This window comes from Theobroma cacao, chromosome 4, assembly GCF_053813885.1.
Source record: "Theobroma cacao isolate CCN51 chromosome 4, ASM5381388v1, whole genome shotgun sequence".
NCBI lineage: Eukaryota > Viridiplantae > Streptophyta > Magnoliopsida > Malvales > Malvaceae > Theobroma > Theobroma cacao.
Window position 1 is genome coordinate 29,099,105 of NC_142642.1, and position 26,028 is coordinate 29,125,132.

General features: G+C 32.1%; 4 protein-coding genes across 7 annotated transcripts; all 4 read right to left on the reverse strand.

The window, feature by feature from the left end:
• Positions 1-5,238: 5,238 nt before the first annotated feature.
• Positions 5,239-6,860, reverse strand: LOC18601936 (heavy metal-associated isoprenylated plant protein 21). The gene is made up of 3 exons (XM_018119250.2): positions 6,693-6,860; positions 6,394-6,469; positions 5,239-5,650 (listed from the first exon to the last, which is right to left on the reverse strand). The coding sequence occupies exons 1-3, from the start codon at positions 6,762-6,764 to the stop codon at positions 5,349-5,351; spliced, it is 450 nt and encodes a 149-aa protein (XP_017974739.1). The 5' UTR covers positions 6,765-6,860; the 3' UTR covers positions 5,239-5,348.
• A 3,266-nt stretch (positions 6,861-10,126) lies between these two features.
• PDE194 (formyltransferase) lies at positions 10,127-16,496 on the reverse strand. Of its 4 annotated transcripts, none has more exons than XR_016026008.1 (11): positions 16,278-16,496; positions 16,093-16,155; positions 15,463-15,597; positions 14,475-14,577; positions 13,762-13,832; positions 13,570-13,674; positions 13,071-13,104; positions 12,104-12,204; positions 11,025-11,084; positions 10,759-10,946; positions 10,127-10,485 (listed from the first exon to the last, which is right to left on the reverse strand). XR_016026008.1 is itself a non-coding variant. In XM_018118642.2 (11 exons), exons 1-11 carry the CDS (start codon positions 16,398-16,400, stop codon positions 10,396-10,398), a joined length of 1,089 nt encoding a protein of 362 aa, XP_017974131.1. In that variant the 5' UTR covers positions 16,401-16,496; the 3' UTR covers positions 10,127-10,395. The 4 variants fall into 4 exon arrangements, 2 of the variants coding, with proteins under 2 accessions (XP_017974131.1, XP_088662086.1); XR_016026009.1 differs by having other exon boundaries at positions 10,127-10,488; XM_018118642.2 differs by having other exon boundaries at positions 10,759-10,962.
• A 537-nt stretch (positions 16,497-17,033) lies between these two features.
• On the reverse strand, positions 17,034-20,752 carry LOC18601939 (putative nucleobase-ascorbate transporter 10). Its single transcript, XM_007033041.3, has 13 exons — positions 20,498-20,752; positions 20,128-20,225; positions 19,848-20,024; positions 19,643-19,743; positions 19,497-19,572; positions 19,325-19,384; positions 18,879-19,063; positions 18,646-18,742; positions 18,226-18,312; positions 18,061-18,119; positions 17,870-17,961; positions 17,443-17,675; positions 17,034-17,350 (listed from the first exon to the last, which is right to left on the reverse strand). Exons 1-13 carry the CDS (start codon positions 20,643-20,645, stop codon positions 17,132-17,134), a joined length of 1,632 nt encoding a protein of 543 aa, XP_007033103.2. The 5' UTR covers positions 20,646-20,752; the 3' UTR covers positions 17,034-17,131.
• Positions 20,753-21,367: 615 nt separating this feature from the next.
• On the reverse strand, positions 21,368-25,129 carry LOC18601940 (putative E3 ubiquitin-protein ligase SINA-like 6). Its single transcript, XM_007033042.3, has 3 exons — positions 24,699-25,129; positions 22,017-22,668; positions 21,368-21,811 (listed from the first exon to the last, which is right to left on the reverse strand). The coding sequence occupies exons 1-3, from the start codon at positions 25,050-25,052 to the stop codon at positions 21,726-21,728; spliced, it is 1,092 nt and encodes a 363-aa protein (XP_007033104.2). The 5' UTR covers positions 25,053-25,129; the 3' UTR covers positions 21,368-21,725.
• Positions 25,130-26,028: the final 899 nt, after the last annotated feature.

Below are 26,028 nucleotides of genomic sequence, written 5' to 3' on the forward strand. Positions count from 1 at the left end.
AACTTATTAACTCTTTATAAGAGTGAGTAGTCGAGGGATTGTTGAGCTACTTGATCACTGGTAAAGGTATATTCGTAGTTAATCATCTAAAGCTGCACTTATGACCGAACGATGGTACATTAGTACTTTTTGTTCTTTGTACTCACTTTCGATAATAATAAAACATTTTTCTTTTATGTGGCTCTAGTAGTTGTATATATGATATTCATTATGTCTTATGATTTTGATATTACATTTTTCTAAATTAATTTGTGGTTATTATTGATGTTTGTTCAGATATAATCAAGTTATTAACTGGTTTGGATAAAAGTGTTTACTCAAATGCCGCACGAGCTATGATATTCCAAAAAGATAACAAAATGAAAAACAACTAGGTGAAGTTAAATATATTTAAGATTGGCCACATAAAACAAGATTATTAGCTAGAACAACTTTTTTAGTTTATGAACTTAATTATAATGTACAATATGATATTGCAATTGCGAAATAAAAATTGTGATTGATCACAATCATAAAAGCAAATCTTTATCTACTTTTATTAATGAATTCACCATAATTGAGATTTTTGGATCGTAAATTTATTTTCTTTGATAATATGTTTGCAATCAAATTAAGCTATTATAATATTTGCCCTCAATGGAATATCATAGAGAAATTGAGATACCAGCTTGAAAGTTTCGAGAGAAAAATGAAATTTATAAGATAAGAGGGATGGCCCTTCTTTTTTTTTTTTTTTTTTTTGAAAACAAGAGATACGGCTACTTGATATTATATAAATTGAAATACTATATAGTATAAATAAAAAAAGAAAAGCTTGAACTTAAATTTTAAAATATCACATAATTAAAATTCAAAATTTGTTAAATGAATAATTATTTTCACTAGAAGTATGAATTTGGAAAAGGATAATATATTAATGGTTTTGTGTACAAGTAAGCCAAACATTTCAAAGGAGACAAAGTATTTCAATTTCACATTAAGTAAAGGGATTTTAGAAAGTTAAAATATAAGTGTTGCATATCTTATCAAATTAGTCTTTTGGAGAGAATGTAATGATCTCGTGACAAAATTATAACAAAATGGACCTTGATCTAGACTTGATCCATGCCAAGCACATCCAAAGAGGAGACAAGCAAGGTGGTCGTCGACGACAAAAATGTCATCGAATTAGATAAGTGAAAATATTATATTAAATGTTTCAAAAAAATAAATAAAATGTTTCAATCTCACATCAAGTGAGACGATTTTAAAAAGTTTATAAACATTGAACGCAACACAGCCTATCAAGTTAGCCACCAAGTGACAAAGAAGTGATCCATGTTGAATCAATGTGTATCCTTTGGTACAAGATAATAAAATCAATTTAATTGCGAGAAAAAAGAAAAGAAAAGAAGAAGTATTTAATAGTGCGGCTTCTGTTCAATACAGGATCTTCAAATTAGTTGACTTTTTGTCAAAGGGGAATCACCTGTTCTTGACTAATCCAACGCTCATGGTGTAGCCACCACTCTTTTCCATCCCATTTGCTGCAAAAACAATAAAGAAAGTTCGTATCTATCTTTTCGCAGTACAATCCCAGGGAAAACATTTCTTAAATTCATATGTCGCAATTAATTATGGGAAGTTCTATTAGTGGATTCATTCTTTTCTTAAGTAAACTATTGAAACAGTGTCCAAAAAGTCTTTAACAAAAGGCCACCGGCCCTTTAGTAGAAGCTTCACCAAATATTATTCCAATCTAAAAGAATGCGATGGTGCTCCAAATAATCATTAATCTCCCTCTTTCATTTTAATTTTGAATAAATTATATATCTGTCATTTCATTATAATTAATTCTATAATGATTCTCTAATCACATACAAAAAAACTTGACGGCAAAAGTAATGATGGTTAACATGATAATACATAATTAATTAAAAGATCGCCGAACAATCTATGATGGCCACTATTATAAGATTATAATGAAGATAAAAAAGTTTTGTATTTTGTTGTCTCTTTGCATTTTTTTTTTTTGAAATGCAAATATCTTATTGTCTCTTTGCATTAAGTGTATACATAATTAATAAGAATTATTCAGATAAGATCGTACCCATATTGGTGTTGCTATGTATGTGAAAATGATAACTACCACTATTTGATAAATTAATGTTGTAAATACGTCAGGCCATTAAATTTAAAAGCCAAAATTTAGGGATATGTCGTTGAAATTGTGAAGACTATGCTTGCCATTAGGGCAGCCAAATTAAAAATTGTTCATGTTTTTATTACTTTTTGGTTGAAACTGAATTTCGTCGAAGCTGACAACATTATATTTTTTTATTATAAAGTTTTTGTAGCTAGGTTATTTTTTTGATGCTGAAGATATATTTGTATATAACACATGATCATCCTAACTTGATATAAGATTTTAGATCCTCATGAAACATTGAAAAATGAAATTCAAATATGAGATTTTATTTTCTTAGATAAAGTTTTAATTAATATCATTATGCGATTAATTACTAATGGTATCTTCTTCTTTCTTTTTTAAAATTTTTTGCAATAAGATTACATTTGTAACTAGAAAATTAATGAAATTTTATACTTAATTCGTCGTGGTGAATCTCAATATTTAGCTTTTTGTGCAAGCAAAGCAAACTTGAGAATGATTTGGTTAATGCTGAGGAAGGTATTATCTAATGGGATAGATGATCATCTGATATGAGGGAATTTACTTGTACTTTTCCTTTACAATGAAAAAGGCAGATGTATTCACCAAGGAAAGAAGAGGATAAGGAGGAAGGCAAAAGGTGGAATGGATGCCTCAATGGATATATACACATATACCTACTACTACAACTATCACTATTATTATTATTATTATAAATGCTTTTGGTGTATTTATCTGAAAGCACTAACTTCATGTCCCCACCATAGCTCTTTTCTGGGATTTATAACTCACTGATTCATAATCAAGCAACCAAAAAACTGGGAGATGTGGGGATCTTACATTTGATATATATAAATAAATTGAAATATTCCTATTAAAATTTGAGAATCTAAATTGGAAATCTCATATTTGAATATTGAGACAGGAAAAACGAGATTTATAAGAGGAGATAGGATTATCTTTCATTATATACCCTAAAATTATATATTAAAAAAGAGAGTATATATCATTTCTCTCTCTCTCTCTCTCTCTTATAGTTATATTCCTTTAAATTGTAAGGGTAACTTTTCTTCTATAATGCCAGTCTTTTTCAAATTAAACGCCCTCTTCTTTTGGTTTTGAAATGTTCCATTACAATTAATGGGCATTCCCTTTTCTGTTTTATTACCTTTTTTGCAATCTCTTTCTTATATTTTACCATAAAAACACTTTAAGGTGTTATTTGCCTGGTACAGAATTTAAGAAACTAAATAAAATTGACAGAAAAGTTCAATTAAAAACAAATAATGCATAAGCTTTACTTCTAGAGAAAATTATCAAAATTCTGATTCTTAACAATTTTATAAAGTAATTTTTTTAAAAATTATGTGACAAAGTCAAACAGAATATTCAACTTTGAATTCTTACTTTTACTTTGTGTACGTTAAAGCAAGGCCAAGAGGAATGAAGAATTCAAACTTTAAAAGATAATCATTCAATTAATCAAATCTAGATTAATATAAAATTTAATTAATTTCAGATAATTATTTTGCACAATAATTAATAATGAATTTTTTTTAATTTCTTCATGCTTCAAACAAAAATAATATATGTTTTGGGCTTATAATTCAATTTAATTACTTAAGTTAAAGGAACATATTTCTAAAGGATTATGGAAATATGTCTTAGATTTTCTCCAAAACAGTACATCACAACCCTATCCATTGCCTTATTAATTTCCATCGTCTGTGGTGGGAAGCAAGAATCCTATTCTTCACTCCAAAAACTCTCCAATCTTGAAATCTGTACCTTGCTTTGAATACTTTCTCACTAATCAATCATAATTAATGTAGCCTTTCAAAAAAAATTCCTTTCCCCTTTCTAAATTCATTATTAATCTCAAGAAAGAAAAATAACTTCATGTTTGAATATTAATTTAACATCTAAAATTGTTATATATATATATATATACACACATAAATATATAAACATATGTGTGTACATATGTATGTCATGATAATAAAATTGTATGATAGATATTTATAACATATGAGGGTGGGAGTGGGCAAACTCTTAACTTTAACTTCCCCGGGCTTCACCTTCCTCTTTCACGCTTCTCCATCTTTCTATATGCTTTCCTCAAAAGATTCTCTTTACCCTTCTTTATTAGTTATAAACAATTGTCTACTTCATCCCCCTTAGTTTGGAATCAATCCTTTTTGCCTTTTCACCTTTCAATCTAACATTGGATCTCTCAATAAGGTTAAACCTAAGAAATTTGTTTATGCATTTCGCCCCGTGATGAAATAAAAGCTTAAACATTTGATATACCAAACTAAACAATATCCAAATTATACTCTAACAACTTAGATTATTTGTTTCAATTTCTTATCAAAAATACCTAAATCTTTAATAATGGTTGGTGCCTATATACCCTACTCAAAATTTTATAGTTCAAATACTCTTCTCCCAAATCAAAACAAAACAAAAAGTCGAAATTTGAATTTAGTTTATCTATTATCTCGATTTTAAAATCTTAATCTCTATCTTGATTTAAATGAATTTATTTTTTTACTAAAAATAATTGATAACAGTGTGAAAATTCTTCAATTAAATTCGGACACATCACTTTGTTTTTTTATAATGTAGCATGCCAACCTAAATATTTTTTTACAACCTAGCTTTAGGTTTACATTTTTATGATTTTCCTCTGGATAGTATTATTACATATTTATTTGCAAATTGTCTAGGCATAGTTTAGTCTAAAACGGTGTAATTTGTTTTTCTTTGTCCCAAATATGTAAAAATAAAATAAAAGTTTATGGTTTTTTATACTGCAGTGGTCCGGGTAATGAAAAAAAATTAATCTAAGCAAATTTTTAACACTATGATCAGTTGTTTTTAAATGGAGTAATTTTAATAGAAGTGTATAATTAAATTTATTAAAATTGAAGTGGATGACTAACAAAAAATTAAAATCCTTAAAAAAGGCTAAATATATATATTATTATATAAAGGAGGGAATTTTTTTTTTTGATAAAAAAGGAGGGTCAATTTTTAAAACATAAAGTTTATTGAATCTAATAATAATAATAATAAGATAGTCCTCATTTCCCTTTCTTACCAGTTCTCACCTGGGGTAATCCAAGCAACTGGCAAATCATACCAATACCGTTAAAATAAAGTAGTACATAACAAAAAATTCACCATCTAATTCTTCTTACATTATTGAACATGCATGAACATTATCATCGCTGAAGAACGATACGAAATTCTCTTCGGGTGCATTCGAGGAAGAAGTTGCTGGAAACGCTTGCACAACGTTTCGAACAAAGCCGGAGGGTGCCCTTTTGTCGTAGGCACCAGAAACGTAAGGATAATAGACAAGATGTTGAGGGATATAAGGCCAGAACTCTGCTCTCTTTCCAGTGCTCTTCACTCTCTTCAACACCTTGTTCGGATCAACGTAGCCGCTTACCGTTACCCGGCTTTGTTTTCGGTTTACTTCCACTGTTTTTACACCTGCGTGGAGTCATGGATGCAGAGAAAGATCGATGGTATAACAACATAAACTACTGTTTAGTAAATGAACATTCATGTTATATACGAATAATGCTTGTAATTTTATATGAAATGACAAATTAAGTAGTAATTGTAAGGGAGGGTGACCTCCTTCTTCATATATTATGTAACTCAAGTTACGTGTCAAAGACTAGAATCTTATTTATTCGGTCTCATTTGACTATGGGGTGGGGGGGCGGGCAGTAGTAGAACAAGAAAAGCAGTTTGTACAAACTTCTTAAAAAATAAAACAATAAAGAAATTGTAAGGTAAAGACAATTGAGCATAGCTCACAAGTCGAAATGAATTGAAGTCAAACCAGAAAGCCTGGAACCAATGATTCAAAATTTTTCTTGGGGGTTTTTTTTTTTTTTTTTTTTTTTTCCCCTCTCATGCCATGTAACCATGACAGCAGAAATTCCTAAGTTACATCACTCCAAAAGCTATCTTCCAATGAATTATTAGCTATTTTTTGATAATTACAGACCATTACAATTCAATTGAAAGGTCTTGTCTTTTCATCAAAGGATAGCTCATAATGGAAAAGATGGTAGCTCTTGTCAAGTTAAAATGTTATAAAATATTGAGTTTAATTATGGGTAATTTAGTATGGCTCAAAGTTTAATGAGGTTTGAGCTCCAATGAAGAAAACACTTATGAAACTATAGAGAAAAAGGGAGAGACAGAGGGCTTCATTATAGAACCTTTCATTGAGGTAACAGCATTTTTCACTCTTCTTTCACAGCCATCACAGTCCATTTTAACCTTGATTTCAACAGTCTGAGAACAATGAAAAAAGCATACCATCTTTAGCATTAAGGCCATCAAAAATGCAAAATCACTAGAAGAGAGAAATAAGGCTGCAATATCTTCAGTTATATCTCTAGGTAATTTCTCACTTTGTTCTTCGGAAAGCAGAAGATAAAGTAATTAAAGAAGGGAATAGAGAAAGTAAAGAGAGAAGTTCTTTCTGTCTCTATATATGCTGCTAATGAATGCCTACCTGCATTGGTTTGCGTTTGCTTCTTGTGCTGGTGACAGTGCAAAAGTTGGAAAGATAATCAAGAGCCCCCATTTCCCTTCTTTCTTAGCAGAAAGCTAACAGTTCACAGAAATGAACAGAGAAAAAGACAGAGAGACAGACAGAGAGAGAAGGAATGTACATATGATATAGACTATGAGACTTGGTATTTATACAGATAGGCAATTCTTACTTTTTTTATTTTTAATATAACGAAATTAGATATGTATAATTCATCCTCTCACACCATTACCTTTTTTCAGAAAGAAGTATCAAGTTATATCGGTGTAAAATTACTTAATATTTTAAAAATTTATAGTAAAATTTAACAATTTATTCATACTTGTCCTGCATGTAAAGTTTTAAATTAATTCAATATTTATATCAAATCATTCAAGAAAATTGTCTTTTTTAATATATATTGACGGTTGAAATTTTATTGTTATCCAAAAACTAATTAAATATTTTCATTAACTTGAAATATGACATCTCTGATCTATGTAAAATTGCACATGAAATCCAAGGGTTTAATTAACAAAACATAAATCCTATAACAAGATACGAAAGAATATAAAACTCAATTAGTAGTAATTATACGGATGCAAGTGATTTCTTCTTATTCTGCTTTTTAATAAATTGCTATTTATTATCACATGCATTGCACGTAAATATTTATTTTTTATTCCTTTTTAAATAATAATAACTCTTATATATAAAATACAAATCTTTCCATAATATATAGTTAATTGTCTATATTTAAATAAAAGGCAATTATACAAAAAGATAGTTAATGTTTCAATTATATAAAATTGAATTTTGTAATATTAATTCATAACTTATTAAAAAATATTATATGTAAAAAAATTATGAAAGTCATTCAATACAGTTAGAATTCCTATTTACAAAATGGATAAATTTTATTAACATTTATAATAAAAAAATATTTTTAATAAAAATCAATCAATGCAATTAGATTCTTATTTACACATAAGATAAATCTTATTTATATTTATAATGAAATATAATTTTACTGAAAGATTCAATGCAATTAGAATATTTATTTATAAATTGAAAAATTTTTATTAATATTTATAATAAAAGTTATTTTATGCAATTAGAGTTCTTGTTTATTTACACATTCAATAAATATTATTAATTTTATTAATAAAAAATTATTTAAAATGACAATTTAGAACTACAATGAACAAATATGATCATTTTCACTAATCAAAAAGTTTTTCAATATCTGTACTTTTGCTTATAATACTTATATTTATATAGATTATACATTTGTTTGGCACATATGATTTTGGATTGAGCGATGAAAAGTAATCATCTCTTATTTTATAAATCTCATTCCATCAATTCAAATTCCATATTTTCAATTATATATTATGTATCACAAAGTGAGTGAAAAAAAAAAAAGTTTGAGATGATTGCTTGTAGATAAACAGTTGCTTGTTGGATTTAAAGGAGAAGATATATGAAGAGGTAGGGTCTAGAAAGCAATGCTAGTTACCATAAAAATAAAATTAGAAAAAGGAAGAAAAGGCATGCCCACAGACCATGCTAATGTGCCCAAAATCATGAGGGGTGGACAAGACTGCTTTTCCCAACACCTGATTGTTTATTTGAGTGAGACCCCATGGAGGGATTAAATTATAAACTACTTTTTATGTTCACTTTGAATTTTGTTCAATCAGTGTGGCTTTGCTTTCCAATTATTTATTACTAAAATTAGTCACAATAATGGCTTCTATTGGTTGATTCTGTCCCCTATTTCATTGAAATTTCACAAGCAATTCTTCCATCTCTCTTTTGGGTTTTATTCCTTCTGTGATTGTCCTCCATCATTTGTGTTAATTCCAGCAATAACAAATCAACAATTCATACAAGAGTTAAAATAACTTGTGCATTTCAAAAGAATTTATCTCATTTACTGGATATTCATAATTAACCATAAAGAGTTATTAGGGTAAAACTCAAATCTAAAATCACTTATTGTTTATATAGATAACTTATTGTCAGAGTCAACCTCTTGTTAGTCTTTATTACATTGTTCAAATGCTTGCTAATGTAGTTGTCATGGATCTTATATCATTACGAAATGAGATAAGACTTTCTTCAATCTAATAGACATTTTTTTTGGTTAAAAATATCAACTTGTGACAAACGATATCAAAGTTTATCAAACTCTTTATTAACGAGAGATACCGGGGTTGAAGTAGACCCAAACTAAGATTGATTGATCTCTTTTCTCTATGAGCAAAAAAAACAGTGTAATAAAATCGAGCTTTCTTCCACCTAACAGTTATGCTTTCTATATTAGAAACGTGGGTCGGTAACATCGCTGTATGCCAAATTCCAAACACATTTCTGGTAGTCAAAATTCGAAAAGAACAAGCAATTTAGTGACAACAATCGCGTAAACCATTTTGCTTGTATTCCAATAATTTGATTATAGCCAAAAAGTGAAAAAGAAGCAGCTCTTTCCCAGATGCCCAGCCTAACTCGAGCAATAGAGAATCATGGACTACCGTCCAAATTTCGAACTCTCTTTCTTCACCATGAAGTGCAACGCGCCTTTTTGGCCGTCCATCAAAGTTTGTTTCTTTTCTTTTCCAGTTGCGTTGAGAAATGAGCATTTTTATGTGCTCTTACAAGGTTACCATGTGGTCATCACTGTATGTATTGCATATTCCCTGTTTTCATATCTTCATTGTGAGCCCGATAAAGCAATGAACTTTATGCACTTACCATAGCTCGGTGGCAGGTGGCAAATGCTCTAATTTGGCCAAGATGTAACCTTTCATGTTTTGATAAGTCTTACCCAATGATTGTTTTCTTTACTACATATCAAATTTGATAATGTCTTGAATAGTTTGTTCGTATGACAGAGACCTGCATACTGAACATTAGAGCTGTCAGATACAACATTCTCCAATAGCTTAAATGTAATGTAATAACAACTTCCCTTTGGTTCAAGTCTCCCAAACTGAAGATGATAATCTGTCCTCTTAGGCAATGCAATTAGCTGCCCCCAGAATGAACAATTGAGCAACAGCTACATTGTTAAGGACACCTTGTTCTTTGTCAAATAGTATCATGCCCTAAACAGATCAAATCCTTTATGATGTACAATGATATATGCTAGAATATTGACAGTTAAGTCACTTCATTCTCACAGATGAACACCCAAAATAAAATCCCAAGCAATTAATCTCATGTAGTTATCACCTAGTATGCTCTTCATCATCCTTTAAAGGTGATGAATATATGCTCCAAGCTCAGGCACTTTGTTCCTCAATTAATAGTCACAGCTTATAACCAAAAAAATAATCACTTCATTGAAAAACTAGATTCTGAATTTGCTTAAAAGAACTATTTTTATGTACGAATCAAATGACAACAAACAATTTAGAAAACAAGGAGAGACTATTTACCACTTTTTGCTCTTTGTGCTGACCTTGGTGATAGGTTGTGCAACTATAGAAATACAATTTAGAGGTTAACAATTCAGTGTTGCACATGTCCGTTCAAAGGAAAAGGAGGGCATTATAAGACACAAATAAATTTGACATATGTCTCAAACAATAAAGAATAACAGGAACAAATATTAAAACGTTTAGAATCCAAATCTCAACAGAAATTTTACACTGCCGCTCTATGTAAAATGCCTCCTCTGTTATAATGTCTTTAGCTTTTGACCACGTAAACCGTTCCAAAAGGCAGCTGCAGTTATTACCTTCTTACCAGGAAGTTGAACCTCCAATACCTGCTATAATCAACAAAGTTTCAGGATCAGCAAATCAGGGAAAGCAAAAAAATAGAAATGAGACTTTGGATGTAGGAATAGCAGATTAGAAAATTATATTCGGCCACCTTATCATTAACAGCTTTAGAATAAAAATAAAGGTTTCTTCGTAAACACAATATAGGAGAACTGGATGTGTCCAATGGATATTGTACAAATTGCAACTTCTAACAACACCAATAAATCCCATATAGCATTCATTGGAAAACCAAAAAACTATAAATTATCACGCACCTCAAGAGCCGTGCATCCTCCACATGGAAATACCAGTGCACCCTTGACGAAAGCAATGTCATTTACATCATTACCCTGAATATTATCGGCAGGCCCTACTCTTGTGGTGATGATTTTAAGTTCCAGGATATTATGGCTGCTACTTTTGTCATTAACAACAAAAATTTTTGCTCGGGTTCCTGGCCAGCCTGCAAATGCGCGAACCTGAAGAAGTTGCACATCATGACTGCATACTCAGATTCACAGCAAAAGGAAGAGAAACCAACCTTATTATGTAGGACTAAAGCTTCATCATCAAAGGATAGCCATGATTCTTCAGGAGTTATCTGCTTAAATCAGAGAAAGGTTAAATTAGGCAACATAATGTACCAATTAGAGGTCACTGGCAGAGCTACCATATATAAAATTTGAACATATTGTTTGGCCTTGTTTGCTACTTTACTCATATAACTGACATTTATAGTTTGCTTGTGAACTATAAAACAAGAAGCTAAACCAATTAAACTTCAACATAGCAAACCTTAGGCCAGATCATGCAAGACTTTAGTCATGATACTATACCACAATATTGAGCTTATCTACCAAGCAAGATATATGAATGTGAACAAGACCAGATGCATATCTATGCATGATCAATATGCCTAAAATCAATGAAAAAGGAGCATTTTCTAGTAGAGAGAACAAGTATATCAGAGTTAAGGGATGCATGTTCAATAAAGCAAAAATGGCAACAAGTAAACGAGGGAGAAATGCGGAGCTTGATTTCTTTGCAATTGCCATGCAGTAACTCTTATGGAGGATCACAAGAAGCACATGTTGATAAAATTTTAAACAAACAGTTCTTTCATTGGAAATGATGCTACTACCTTTACAGGTGCTCATACATTTTAAATGCTGTAAATTCTTACAGAGCAAGTTGCAAAGTTTTTAAAGCCTGAGCAATCTCTCATTTCCATCAGCTCTTTTCAGTTGACTCTGAGTTGAGCCTAAAGTAGGCCATCATATGAAAAGTAAACATTTCACCAGCCGACAAATATGTTGTATTCCACTAAACATCAGGAAGAGGCAAAAGAGATTCAAAGTTTATTTTTACATGAAAATACTGAATAAACACGCAAAAAATGTGACGAATAGTATGTAAATATTTAAAAGTATAGCAACATATTTTTATTCATATTATATACCAACATTGATAAACATTCAGAAACAACACATGCCATTAGTGAGTAATTTTGTGGATATATAAGAACATAGACGCAACCAAGAGGGAAAACAGAGTTCAAATAATTCCTATGAATGATACTTCGAAAAGCAAATAAACAACTAAAATTAATTGAAGCCTTGCCTTAGGAGCCAAGGTAGCTTTAGAATCATCTTGAGGTTCAGCATGCACCTTGGCTGATCCGTCGAATATGGAAGGAAGTTTGCTAATAAGAAGTTTAGACCCTGCATAATATAAAATGAAACCAATCACCCAAAAGATGAAATTAAAACTAAAAACAAGATAAATGAAGGTAACTGAACCAAATAATATTGCATTGACACGTATAATTGCACAACATAAATCCACATAAATCTAAGCAGCAGATGATGTTATTCATGAGAAATATGACTCAGTAACCAGAAAACAGGTCTTACAGTTCTATTATTTAGGCAAATGAAAGCAGTCTATGCCAATGATTTACAACAACAGTACAAGAGTTATATCGAAATAGTTAAAAATAGGCTAAATGCTCATGTTAGGGTTTAGTATCTTAGTTTGGTTTTCTATAAGGAGTCTTCAGTATTTTCTTTAAAGTCTAACTTGAATATGATTTCTAGTTATGTTAAGATTAGGGTTGAAAGCAGGCTTGTAGCCTGTATAAATATTGATGTACTCTTTCTTTTACAGACAGATTAAGAGATTATGAGAATATTTTAGCAATGTTGCTATTGTGATTTTGTGATGCAATCAAGCTTAGGTGCGATGCTGAGGTTATCTTTTCTTTCCTGTTTCTCTTTTCTTTATTCATTTTCCCTATTTTTATAGGAATTTCAGATTATTATTATCATAAGCCCTAGCACCCCAAGCTGTTCTACATCAGTCTGATGTTGCAAATACATCTATGCAAGCATGAATGAATGAAACAAGATCGCTTTATGATATCTATAGCAGTACCTGACTAATGTGCAGCAACAGGCAACATCAACAACTGATAAGTTTCATGCAAGTTGTAACATACGGATATAAAGAATAAAGTAGATAACTGCAAGAGTGTTGCAGTATGAAACAGAACAAAATATGAGAAGTATCCAGAAGATAATAGGAGCACCTTCAGAAAATAGTAATGCCAGCAAATCTGGTGCCTGCATGCAAATCATGTTAGTATTTGTCAATATAATTAATTTATGAGGTTAGAGATTATAAGCTAATGCAGCATCCAGAAGATCAATTTAGAAAGCTAAAATTGAACTTATAGTGACTGTGGTGTGGATGTGGTGTATGCACAACCACATCTGTGCTTATGTGCATGCATACGAGTGTCAGAAAACATACATGGCATCTAATGGAAGAGGCAACAAAAGGAAAAACATAAAGGAAAAAAAGGCAAATAATTAGCTAACTATCAACATTTTATATTGTACGTATGATGTAAAGTTAATAGATGAAAGAAAAGTCCATTTATCACTAAAACACTTGCCTAGTGTTCTCACTAATGGTGTAGGGCAAACATCTTTTGGACTTGCAAATGTAAATATTGGTTAACTTAAACCCTTTGATCATAGACAATATCAGCCATTATTGATTTTTCAGGCAACAATTATCCTTACCTTAATTTGGTCATCAACTTCCAGTCTTTCACGAGCAATGACAGGTCCAGCATCTAATGCACGTACAGTAAATGCTAACGAGACTCCCGTTCCTTTGACACCATCCTAATGAAGAGACTGAATGATTGTACATCATAGGATAATCATAAAAGCATTCAAATAATTACAATGAAATCTTTAGAGAGGATGAACCTGAAGTGCTCTTTGAACAGGAGCGGCACCGCGGTACAATGGCAGTAGACTTGGGTGTATATTTACTGTTCCTGAGAAAAAAGATGCATACTTTGAGACTTCTAAAAGATAATTTATCGTTTATCCTTAAGAAGACATCATTGTTCTTAATACCCGAACCCTGAAATTTTGCAAATGTACAAATTATTCATTCTATTTCTTCTAATGGATTATCATGCATGATTTGGAGCCCTAGTTTGATTTTTATGCCATACAGGAAACTAATTCATTATAACATGAAGAATATTATAAAAATACATTACAAACAAATTCTACGAACGATGTACTATTAACCTATAGTTATGTTGATTGTTGATTGAAGATTTGAGGTGCATTATGGATAAGAAAAGAAAGATTTGAAATGCTTTAGGGGTATTACTCCTTAGCTATTTAACAATCTAACCACATATACCAAGTACAATGACCAAGCTCTCTTCCAAGTAGTATATGCTTTCCAAGCTCAAGTCAACAAAACAAGCAATCATCTTTCAGTACAGAAACCAGCACCTGACAGAAGGCTGAATCAGTAAAGATCACATTTCTATTATATATTTAAAAGAAATCTGGTAGCAGGGTTTGTTTACTTGAGAACAAACATTAGATAAGCACAAACAGTATATGGGCAGAAGATAAACAAAACTCCAAATTTGTTAACAAAAATACCATCGACTAACCTAATGATGGAATATTCAGAAATCTCGTGGGTAAAATATTCCCATATGCTGCTGTAATGCAAAGTTCAGGCTGCAAAGTTGTCAAACTGGACAAGAAAGCCTCCTGCATAAAGTAGAAAGAAAATGAATTGTTTTCAAGCAAATAATTACTTATAAGCAGGTTAGGAAAGTTTAATGGCTTTTATATGAGTAACAAAGTAGACATATAAGAAAGACTGCTAGAATTATTTTGTTGCTTCAAAAGTGTTTAAATTAAAAGTATACTTAAAAAAAAAAGGCGGCACTTGTTATTCCACCCGACTGATAAATACCAATCAAGGAAAACTAATTAAAAAACCTAATTTCATCATTTCCAAACATAACTTAAAAATTAGCTTACCCAAGATAAGCCAAAGGAACCAGATAGATACATACATGTTCACATTAAAGAGAAAATTTTAAAAAAGATCATTATTCAGGCAAGACTTTTACACAGACTTGAATTAACACAGTATAGTAACACACACACACACTCACATTAACACTCAACTCAGCAATTAAATAAGGCCTTTCTAGAATATTGCAACTGAAAAGTAATTAGTTCACATGCATCTCAGACAACAACTTAGGCAATATATCAAGTTCACAGAATAGACCATTTGAGAGAAAGCAATCATTATTTTAATCAATTTGAAGGCTATGAAGAAAACTGCTATAAGGTTTAACACTCATTCTACTTAGCCTCCTGAGTCCTCACCCTCTGCCCCCTGCCCCCTCCTTTCTTTCTTCCATACAAAGATCAGTTGTAAACAAGATTCTGACTTTCTAACTGGACCAAAATCACTTCAAAGATTATTTGAACAAGATAGCAGTAAAATTGGACCAAAATTTGAAGATTAGATTTATACCAATTCAAAGCAGCACATTATTAATGCAGATTTAGATTTTCCATAAGAAAATGATTATGCTTCCAAACTGTACTAAATTAAAATAGTGAAAGGAAAATTACCTCTCCAGCACGTTGTGGTGTGAAGATGAGGTCAGAAGGAAAGCCTCTGTCAAGAGCATACTGTGCCACTGGTGACGGCATCATCTTTCTGCCCCTCTCTCTTCTAGAAGGCGGCTGAGTAACAATTGCTGCAACCTAAATATTACCAAATTAGCAATTATTATCAAACGAAAACTATCAAAAGTATCCCAAACAGAAAACATTTTGTAATCTCTTTTCTCAGCAAAACAAGGCATGTGCTGATTGATTCAAGGTGCAAATACCAAGAAACCAGTAAAGTTTCAATTCACACAATTTGGCCTTTAACCTTTTGGATATCAAAATAGATTTCCCAAAAACTACTTAAAAGTGGGGATACCAACTGATAAGCTGAAATCTGTTTACGTTTTAGCATTCTTATTTTCAAATCAATTTCTCAAGTAATTGAACTGTTGCTTTAAAAATACCGGAGCCTAAAATCACCAAATTTTTTTAATAATTACCAATAAACATTATCTCTTAAGAAGAGCCTATTTTCCAAAACTAAAAGAACCCATCATCAAACAGACCAAATTATGGTAAAAGAAAAGAATAATAAACGCAAACTTGAAAACTTTCAATCAAAACTTCAAATGTTTTTCTCTTCAGTACCTCAAAAGAGGAACTTGGTGCAGCAGAGGCATTGAAGAGAGCATCAAGAACTGTTGCAGAGACCTGAAAAAAAAAACACCCATGTTATTAAAGAAATAAACAAAGAGCAACAAGATATACATTTATGCATATAAATTTAGTATATCAAAAAGGGCTTCTTTTTTTTTTTAAGTTTTTTAAAGTACCTGAGGGGAACCCAAGAAGACAAGTGACTTTTTCTTGGAAGTAGAAGAAGAAACTGCTGCTACTGATGATGATGATGCTGCATTGAAGCAGAAGAAACGACGTAGCATTAAGGATGAACACATTCCTCTCTTGCTCTTTTGTTTTTCTACTTCTTCAACGGCTAAATTGTATTGGTCTTTTGCTCTTTTGTTTTCTGCTGCTGTCTACCAGTTGCACGTTTCTGTTCGTTTATCTTGTGACAATTTACTTTGGGCCACGGATCGGGAAAAGGATTCGGCTTTAACGCCATTCCAAACCCAGCCCAATCTTCTTTGTGGTTTTGTTAATATAAAAGAGTCATTTCTGGCATCTTACCCCATTTAAACTATTTTATTGTCCCTTAAAAACTAGAGTTTAGATTTTATGATCAAGTTCGTAAGTCTTATTTCTTGACAGGCATCAACATATACTTATCATGAAACAGTGAATTTTCACTTCTTTTATACTTTCTTTTCTCCATTTTCATCCCTTTTTTTTGTCTTAATCAAAGGTTTCTCCTCACATTTCCATGGTGTGACTACATTGAAGCAATGCCTCAGCCATTTCTAACCCGCAAATATTAAAAGCATCACAATTTTCTGGTCTGGCTAGGCTGGTACGTAAGTTCAATCTTTTAGACTTGGAACATCAAATTCGTTTTTGGTTTGATATTTATTGGAAAATCAAATTTCGAATGTGGGAACAGGATAGAATGAAGATTGGGAAAAATGAAGGAATTGCAAAAAGGAAGTGGAAAGAAAATAACCATTACTGCAAAACCAAACAGCTCAAGTTTTCACTCCTATGAAGTTTAACAGAGAAAGATGCGAAAGAGTTAAAGAGCTGGGAAAAGCTTGTTGAGGCTGCAGGGTAGTGCATAGAATTCATCATTCCTAACATCTGATTTGTATAAGCTAAATTTCTCCCACCACTTCAAGCCACTGTCTTTTCTTGTTTCATCATTTTCTCTGCACAGTGTAACATCCAAGAACAATGCAACCAAAGCAGCAACTGTTGTATGAGACATGAACATCACTGTCACTATGTCATTGAGCTGCAATTCATTCAAAAGTGTCAAGTAGCTAAAAACATGAAATTTTTAAGATTCATTTATTTACTTTTATAAGTTTAGTCCTGAGATGTTACCCATCCAGGATTATGAGCTGATCTCCAACCACCATGGTAATATTCTCTGAAGTACTGTGGAACAGATATTCCCATGAAGAAAGAGAAGCCTAATATGAATTTTGTTCTGAAACTGTTCAGGTTACAGAATTGGAGAAAGCCGAGACCAGCAGAAGAGACACAGCCAAAGAGAACACAACTTAAAGCTGCTAAAATGGGTAGTGGCACAGAAGCAAAAAATGCTCCAAATTTTCCTTGTAAAGTACACAACATAGCCAAAGATCAGTACTTATCAAAAGAAAGATACTAGAGTGCAACAGCAGTGTAAATGAAACGAGGAATGAAAAAGTACACCTGGAGCTTTTTTAACTTATTGAGGTTGAGGATAAATTATACTAGAAGAAATCTAAAACCTGCCATTATATTTAAGGTTGCATGGATGGCCTACCAAATATAGAGAAGAAAATCATAAAGCCAGCTGATATTTGTATCACTCTGCGGCTTCCAACCCTTGTCAATGCCAAAAGCCCGGTGTTTTCACTGTAGAGAGCAAAGTATAAGTATAGGTGGGGCTAGCAATCATCCATCTAATGTTCTAAATTACATTAATGTTCAAGAACTAAAGTTTAAGTTCATTACACTGATGCAGTAGTGCCAGTAACAGAACCAAGCAAGCCATTGAGCAAAACCCCAATACCCTGGAAAAGCAAAGGCATTGTACAAGAAGGGATAAAGTCTAGAATTGAGAGTAAGGTCAAAGTATTGTTCGTTACTTCATTGACAGTTCTGAGAAACAAATATTACCAGCCATCCAGCTCCACGGCTGATAACAGAAGGAGGCACTGGAGTAGCACTTCCATATCTTGCTGCTGCAAAGAATGTTCCAGTTGACTGCAGAGAACCAGGAGATGGTTACTGAAAGTTAAAAATTTCAATCTTTCTACTAGTAGGTGTTATGTCTATGATATGTAAAGTCTAAACAAAATTTTTTATTCAATTATTCAATATGTATGGTTCTGCTCCTAAATGAGTGAAATTTAATTTTATTAAGCAAGCTCATAATGCAGACTTTTGCAAAAGAAATTATACTTGTAGATCGATGGTATAGCATTAGGTGATGTTTCTGTTATCCGCCTTCTCATGGCTCCAAAAGTATGAGAAATTGATGGCATAATAGATAGCTAAGAACCTAGAAACACTTTAAAGCTCTATCAAGGATCATACCTCAAAGAGAGATACCAAAGAAGCAGCCATCATTGCAAAAGCTTCTCCAGGATTAAAAGTGGGGCTTCCCCATTGAAAGGGATAAGGAATATATATCCTGCAGCCAAGGACATGATATGAAGTAATAAGACCTTATGTTGTCAAAATAATACCATTTATAAATATTTTAAACAAAAGTGTCTTTAATAATTTGGCTGGTTTAAAAATTGGCACTGATAATTTTTCAGTCTCACCAAGGAGCTGAGCTAAGAAGTCCAACACGATCAGTCCGGCAACTAATCTGAGTGTTCTCAGGTTTGTGTTTATATACAGAAGCTGAAGTTAGAAGCTGAGCAAATAACCATGTAATTGCAACTGAAAAGAGGACTGCAAACCGGTCATATATGGGCCGCTTTGATTCTATATAACGAGGAAGAAACTGCAAAAGCATTGAACAGGTGACAATATTAAGGGGAAGGAACTCATCCATAATGACACATTATAAACTGCATGACATCTTAGATAGTCTGGTCAACTGAGAAGCTGTAAGATACATAACTCTTTTATAACTGAAAACAGTAATCTGTGTTCACTCTAAACAGAAAAATTGTTGCTTGAGAAGATGGCATTCCTGGTAAAAACTCTACTTTCTAGGATACTCTTGAGAAATTGCTAGCTCGGAAAGGAATTGATACTTAACCTGTGAAATGAAAACCATCACTATAATAGCTGGAAGACCAATTTCAACACACTTTGCCACCTAAAAGGAGAAGAAAGAAAAAAGGCTCTAAGCTTTTGGTGCAAGAAAGACAAGCAGCACTGCAATCATCAACAATAATTGAAAGCAAGGGGTGAAGGATTGAACTCTTTACCATGGGGAAGCCAAGATGATAAAGTCCAAGCCCAGTAAAAGTCACGTATGGAACAACAGAAAGAGGACTAAGGAACCTGAAGAAAGGATAAAGTACTCAGAATACCCAACCATCCAATAAATCTGAACACGTTTGCTAGAACTCACCTCACAGCATTTCTCCACAAGCCTAAAAATCCCATTACACTTTGGAAACATGCAGCAATAATCAGTGCACCTTGGATCCCTCTCATAGTCCATACAAACCTCTATAAATTCATAGACAAGGTTACTGAAGGCAGGAAATATAACAAACGAAAGTGAAAAATGATACAATCTAAAAGAATTATTTCAAGTATAAACAGCAATCAACCTCATAAGGATCTAAGTAGGACTTGTATCTTGTCGCTTGGATAATAGAAGTCACAGGGATTAAATATGCATAAGAACCAACTGCCACGGTAGGCAGTCGGGTGCCAAAGAATGATTGAAGAAGTGTGCTTAATCCCGAAACGAAGAGTAAGGTCTGAATCACTGTAGCCTTCTCTGCCTGAATTGACACGAGAAAAAGACTTAGCTTAGTTACTATGTAGAGGATAATATGTCAAGAAAACAGAAGAATGATCATGATAAATATCAAATTGAATCCTTACATTCCCACCACCCATTTGAGGAACGATCATGCTTGGAATCAAAACAGTGATGCCAAGAGTCAACAGATAATGTTGGAACCCCAATACAAGTGCTTCAGCTGCAATGTGATCAATTTAGTACCATCAGACTGGTTAAAAAATCTTTCACAATTTAACTAAATATTGAAATATAAACCATCCCTATCTTATATTACAAACCAGAACGAAAGCACTATGACGCCATTAAAAAGTGAAGAAGCAAGATGAAATAAATAAGTAAAATATTCAAACTACATTTAAATGAAAACAGAATTGACTCCTAATGCAAAACGAAAGAATGGTAAAGAATAGAATCTATAAACAACAGTATGTACGGGATTAGTGTACAAACGCCAAGGAGGTGGACTGTTTATGCAATATTGAATTCCGGGTAGCTGTTCTTTCACAGGGTGAGCTTGCGGCTCCTCAACTTTTTTATTAGCACCGCCTCCGCCACAGCCACTGTTGCCACCACCTCCACCACCACTATTTTGGGCCATAAATGTGTCAGGAATATACTAGCAAAAGGAGTAAAGAAGCAAAAACTGAGGCAAGTTTTATGAAGAATGGAAAGCTAAAAGAGATTGTAATGGCATTCTACCATGCATGTTGTATTTATATATTTATAACTATTACTCATTTCCTTTGCTTGAAGGGTTACAAGAAAGGATAATCACAAAGTTTAGTTTGGGTTTAGCTATGCAAAATTTGAAAAGATATATGATATCAAACATTAAGGAGCTCAGGGCTGGCAGTTACTAAACTTAAACCATCAGCTCTTAAAACCAGTGTAAAATCATATTTACAATTTATTTGATTTGATTGGGAGATTTTTAACTGATCAAAAAGGATTAAAATGGGGCGGTTACTAAACTTAAAATCATTCATCTTAAAAGCAGTGCAATAATTTTTGGAGTAAAAATGGGGGAAAAGAGACATGAGCCCCAAATCTCCCTCCCTAATCCTCCATATTTTCCCCAATCTTTCAATATCCCAAAAATCTACTCTTAAATGGAGGAGAATTTTAAGATTTCTGTAAGTTGGTTGTCCTGCAACTAATATTCTTTAATTTGCACTTAATTGTGAAGTACAATTTGTGCTATCTTTACACAAATATGTTACAACAATTTTCATTTTTTAAAAATATTAAATAAACTTTTTTAGATGATTGCATTGGATTTTCAAGAAGTCTGAACTTCTTTCTAAAATCAAGACAGTAAAATGTCATTACTCTGCTCTGAGATAAAATGTCATTATTCAAAAACTGTTTCAGCCAGCACATTCCTCCATAAATAAACGAAAAGATGTTTTGCAAATAACATATATAAGGAGCAGTTATTTGGCACTTGTATTCCAATTGGCTAAGTTTCCATTTCCCCTCCTTAATATCCCCCACGGTTACTACACAGTATGAACTCTGCCGCTAGAAATAAACCAAAAGGTCCAGAATCAAGGAATCACTTCAAAGTGGCCTCTTCGTCTACACCAATGTCTAGTCTAATTTACAGCACATTACGAATGGTTCTAACCTCCTCCCACTGAGTAAAGTCAGTTACTGGACCATTTTCCATAGTAAAGGCTTACATGAACCTTTCACAAGCCATGACTTGCTTTGGTTTCGAAGGTGTAACATATCCACATAGCCATCGGGTTGGAGAGCGCCAAGCTGGTCACATAAAATAATTTCACAAGCTTTCATAAACTATAGTAGAAAGCATATCAAAGCCTGATACAATATATAAATATAAATATAAATATATATATATATATATATATATATATATATATATATATTCAAGTCACCAGTTTCTGCACCAAAATTTACATGACTTATACACCACTAGGTCTTTGGAAGATAAAGTGATATTCACCGTGATGCCGCAGACAGAGATCCATCTTGAGCTTCCTAGAATTGCAAGAGAACTGACTCGGAACCAGGAGAAACCCCAATGAAGGTGGGTTATCAACCTGTTTTGGAGTGCTCTTCGTGAAGGATTGTAATCTAACGGTACTTGCCTCTGTCAGAGCTTTTGCCATAAGATCATAGAAGAAACCTCTCTCTTCCGAGGGCCCAATCCGACTCAAAGTGACTACATTTCCCAAAGTTTCAACCTTATTGTTGAGAATAAATAAAGAACCATCTTGCTCCTCTTGAAGAATACAGAACCTTTCATCAATTCCTACGGTAATGGATATCGTGTGATCATACTGAAAACGTGTTGCAGAATACTTGTGTTTATCCCTGAAGTGTTCATATAACTCTTTTGATGAACCCTCAAAGTTACAATCAGCAAGGGGGCATGAACATGGTGCATAAGGACATATCTTCTCATGTTTCTGCTTTATACTATACCTGAATGCTTCTCTGCACCCATACTTTGTGTTTTGGCATGACACTTTGACTGATTCCAGAACCTTCTCAATGGCCCTGCAGCGACTATAACCAATAGGGGTAGCGCAGGATGGACATTTATTCCTAATTTTGATGCAACAGATCGAGCAAGCTATATGCCCATTCTCACACTGAATTGCCAATCAAGCGCACAAAATATTATCAGGCTGCATTAGATATATATAGAAAAAATGAATAATATACTTGCAAAAATATGGAAAATTATCAGACTCCGTGAACTTCATGCATGCCATGAATGATATGCTTGACAGGACATACAGCCCACACCATCCACCAAAACACCCTCAAGTTCAAAAGGAAAAATGAACATGTACTTTTGATCTAATTTTGCATAAGAAACTATGACAAACTTATAAAATTACAGCCATTACAAAATTCAAAGATTCACCATTAAGAGATTCACATGAAGAGCTAATTATTAAACATTTAAAAGTCATGATTTTTCTTCATGCTCATAAATTCCAGACTAATCTGGCATAAATATATCATGGTGATGTATTAAAGAGGTTTTTTTAATCTGGCATAAATATATCATGGTGAAGTATTAAAGAGTTTTTTTGAGTCTATACATATATGTCCAAGTACGTCCATAATCTTAAAAGTTAGAACCCAGACGCCTCACCCTCTCTCTTTCTAGTGCATGTCAAAGTATGAGAAACGCTTCTAAAAACACTTTTGCAGGAGTCAGAATGTGATAGTTGCATCGTTAAAAATAGATAGGAATCCCTATTCTTCCATTCTTGCTTATTCTTGACTCTTTCTAGAAACTTGAAAATCTAACCCTTCTTAAACATAAAACTAAGATCTCACAATTGGTTTTAACTTTGCAAGTCATCATCGTTAGAAAAAGGTTTCCAAGCAACCTTCCGAATGTCAGGGAGCTAAAATTCCAAGTTGACTTGGAATTGCAAATAACCTTTATCCTTATGAATCTTCATGTTTCTCTTTTCAGTAGGTACCACATACAGGCTTATGAAGTATTATCTCTTAGCAGTCCTAATAAGCCCCATCTAACACAAGATAATTGCTGCACGATTAAAGAAATGGAAAAAGGGAAAATCTTTGTTCAAAGAGCACTTTATTGCTAAAGACATACAACTATTTATAAAATTTCCTACACTGAGGCTTATATTAATATCTTAACAAGTCTGGACCTGCTAATCTAGCATCATCCAAAAACACTATAATGTGTTATCTGCATAGACGATGAATCTCAAAACAGCAATTAGATTTGACTTGCAATTAATCATTTCATAATCTCACCTTACAAATTCATGTGGGGAACAAGAAGTCCACATATTCCACATCATTCTCATCATTACATCTATCAACTTAAAACCCATCCTCCACCACTGAAGCTAATAGTCACTGCATGCTTCTTCAACATCCATATACTTCCTTACAGTAGTCTATAAATAAGAACAGACAGAAAACTCTAAATTCTAGTACCCATTTATAGAATCTAAGCGCATTGGCTAAATTAAAGAAACTTAACTTCTTCCCAAAAGTATCAAATCAATAAGTCGTACTAACTAATAACCCCAGAAGTCCAACAATCTAAGCTAGTTTTTCCAACAATAAGCACAAATCAAAATTCAAAGCTTTTCATCAATAACTACTCTTAATGGATTCATCGCATACACCTAGATCACACTAAGTACACAACCTTCAGAGATATAACTGTAAAGAAAGACAAGTTGAATAACAACCCAAATTGAAAATTAAGAAATCAAGATATATAATAAAATTTGAAAACCTTTCCCCAAAAAACAAAAATCCATGTGCAAAGATCAAGAAATTAAACAAAATTGGGAAACTTTTCACCAGCAAACAAAAACCCAGGTGCAAAATGTTTGTCTTAAAAAAAAAAAAAAGACAACAACAAAAACTAAATCAAAATTCTAAGCGTTTCCCTCATCAAATCAATGATGAAAAAAATATTTTCACCAAAAACTGAAAACTCATATCCAAATCACAAAACCAAATCAAAATCCAAATCCTTTCACCAATAAAATCAACAAAAGAACCAAAATTTCAAAGCTTTTCACCTAACAAACAAAAAAACCATATCCATAATCAATAACCCAAATCAGAATCCAAAGCCATTAGCGGAAAACGAATACAAAAAAAAAAATGGAACCTGAAAAACTGGAATGGTCAAGGCCTCATAGCAGATAGAACAATCAAGAACTTCAGGGTCAGTTAGGGTAATAGAAATAGACCCATCTCTATTAGTCTCAAGGCTCATGGCTCCTTGCTCAGCCCCACTTTCCTCTTCTTCTTCGTCGTAGTATTCGTCTTCTTCTTCTTCTTCCTCCTCTTCTTCCTCTTCCCCTTCCTCTTCTTCTTCTTCTTCTTCTCTTTCGTCCTCTTGCTCTGCGTCTTCTTGAACAGGGCAGACTAAATCGGAAACGCGAACGACCCTTTGACGCTTAGCGACTCGGTTGCTTGGCCCTTCCCCATCTTCTTCGATCCCTACAGAGAACTTTGCCATTCTCTATTTTTCATTTCTCCTCCCTATAGTTTCTTTTTTTTTCATCTTATGTTTATTTGTCTCCTCCTTTTTTCCCTTTTTCTTTCGTGTAAAACAAAAACTTTAAATAGTACATAAATTTAATGTAAGTTGGTTGGAATTTCACTTTGAATGTATATTACTATTAATTTTGAACTTCTTAAACTTTGCAAGTGTATTTAGATGAAAATCATATGTTTATTTGACAATTTTGAATTTATCTCTTCAAAATTATAATTGATTAATTTTTTAGTAATTTTTACAAGTATAGTTTATGCATACCTTTTATGTAAAATATCCCATTAAAATTTATTGATGTTAAAATTTACTACATTATTTAAGAATTTTTTAATATTAAAATAACACTAATTTTTTATAGGAAAAATTTTAAGATAACTTGATTATTAACTATTTAAGTTTTTTTTTTTTTTTGAGATGCAACTATTTAATTTTTGGTATAATGCTTAAATAAGCTTTTAAACTATAAAAAAAATTCAAATAAATCTTATTCTTTTATTGTATTTAATTAAGTCTTTATATTTTTAGTTTGAGTCAAATAAGTTATTATAACTAATTATTGATTAATTAAAATATTATTTATTATTTTATATTCATATGACACTAACATAAGATTAATGTGGAAAATAAAAAATACCACATTATCATGTTGTCATGTTAAATTAGCAAGATACGTCATCTTTAATTATAATATATCAACATATCACATCATCATTAATTATAATATATTAACATATCAGTTCAATGTTATACGGTATAAAATGATAAATGACATTTTAACTAAGTTAATAATTGATTATAAAAATTGATTTGATTTGAAATAAAAATATAAAGACTTATTTGATTCAAAATAAAAATATAAAACTTTAATTGAACGCAATAAAAATATAAAAGTTTATGTAAATTTTTTAAAATAGTTTAGAGACTTTTTTATATATTA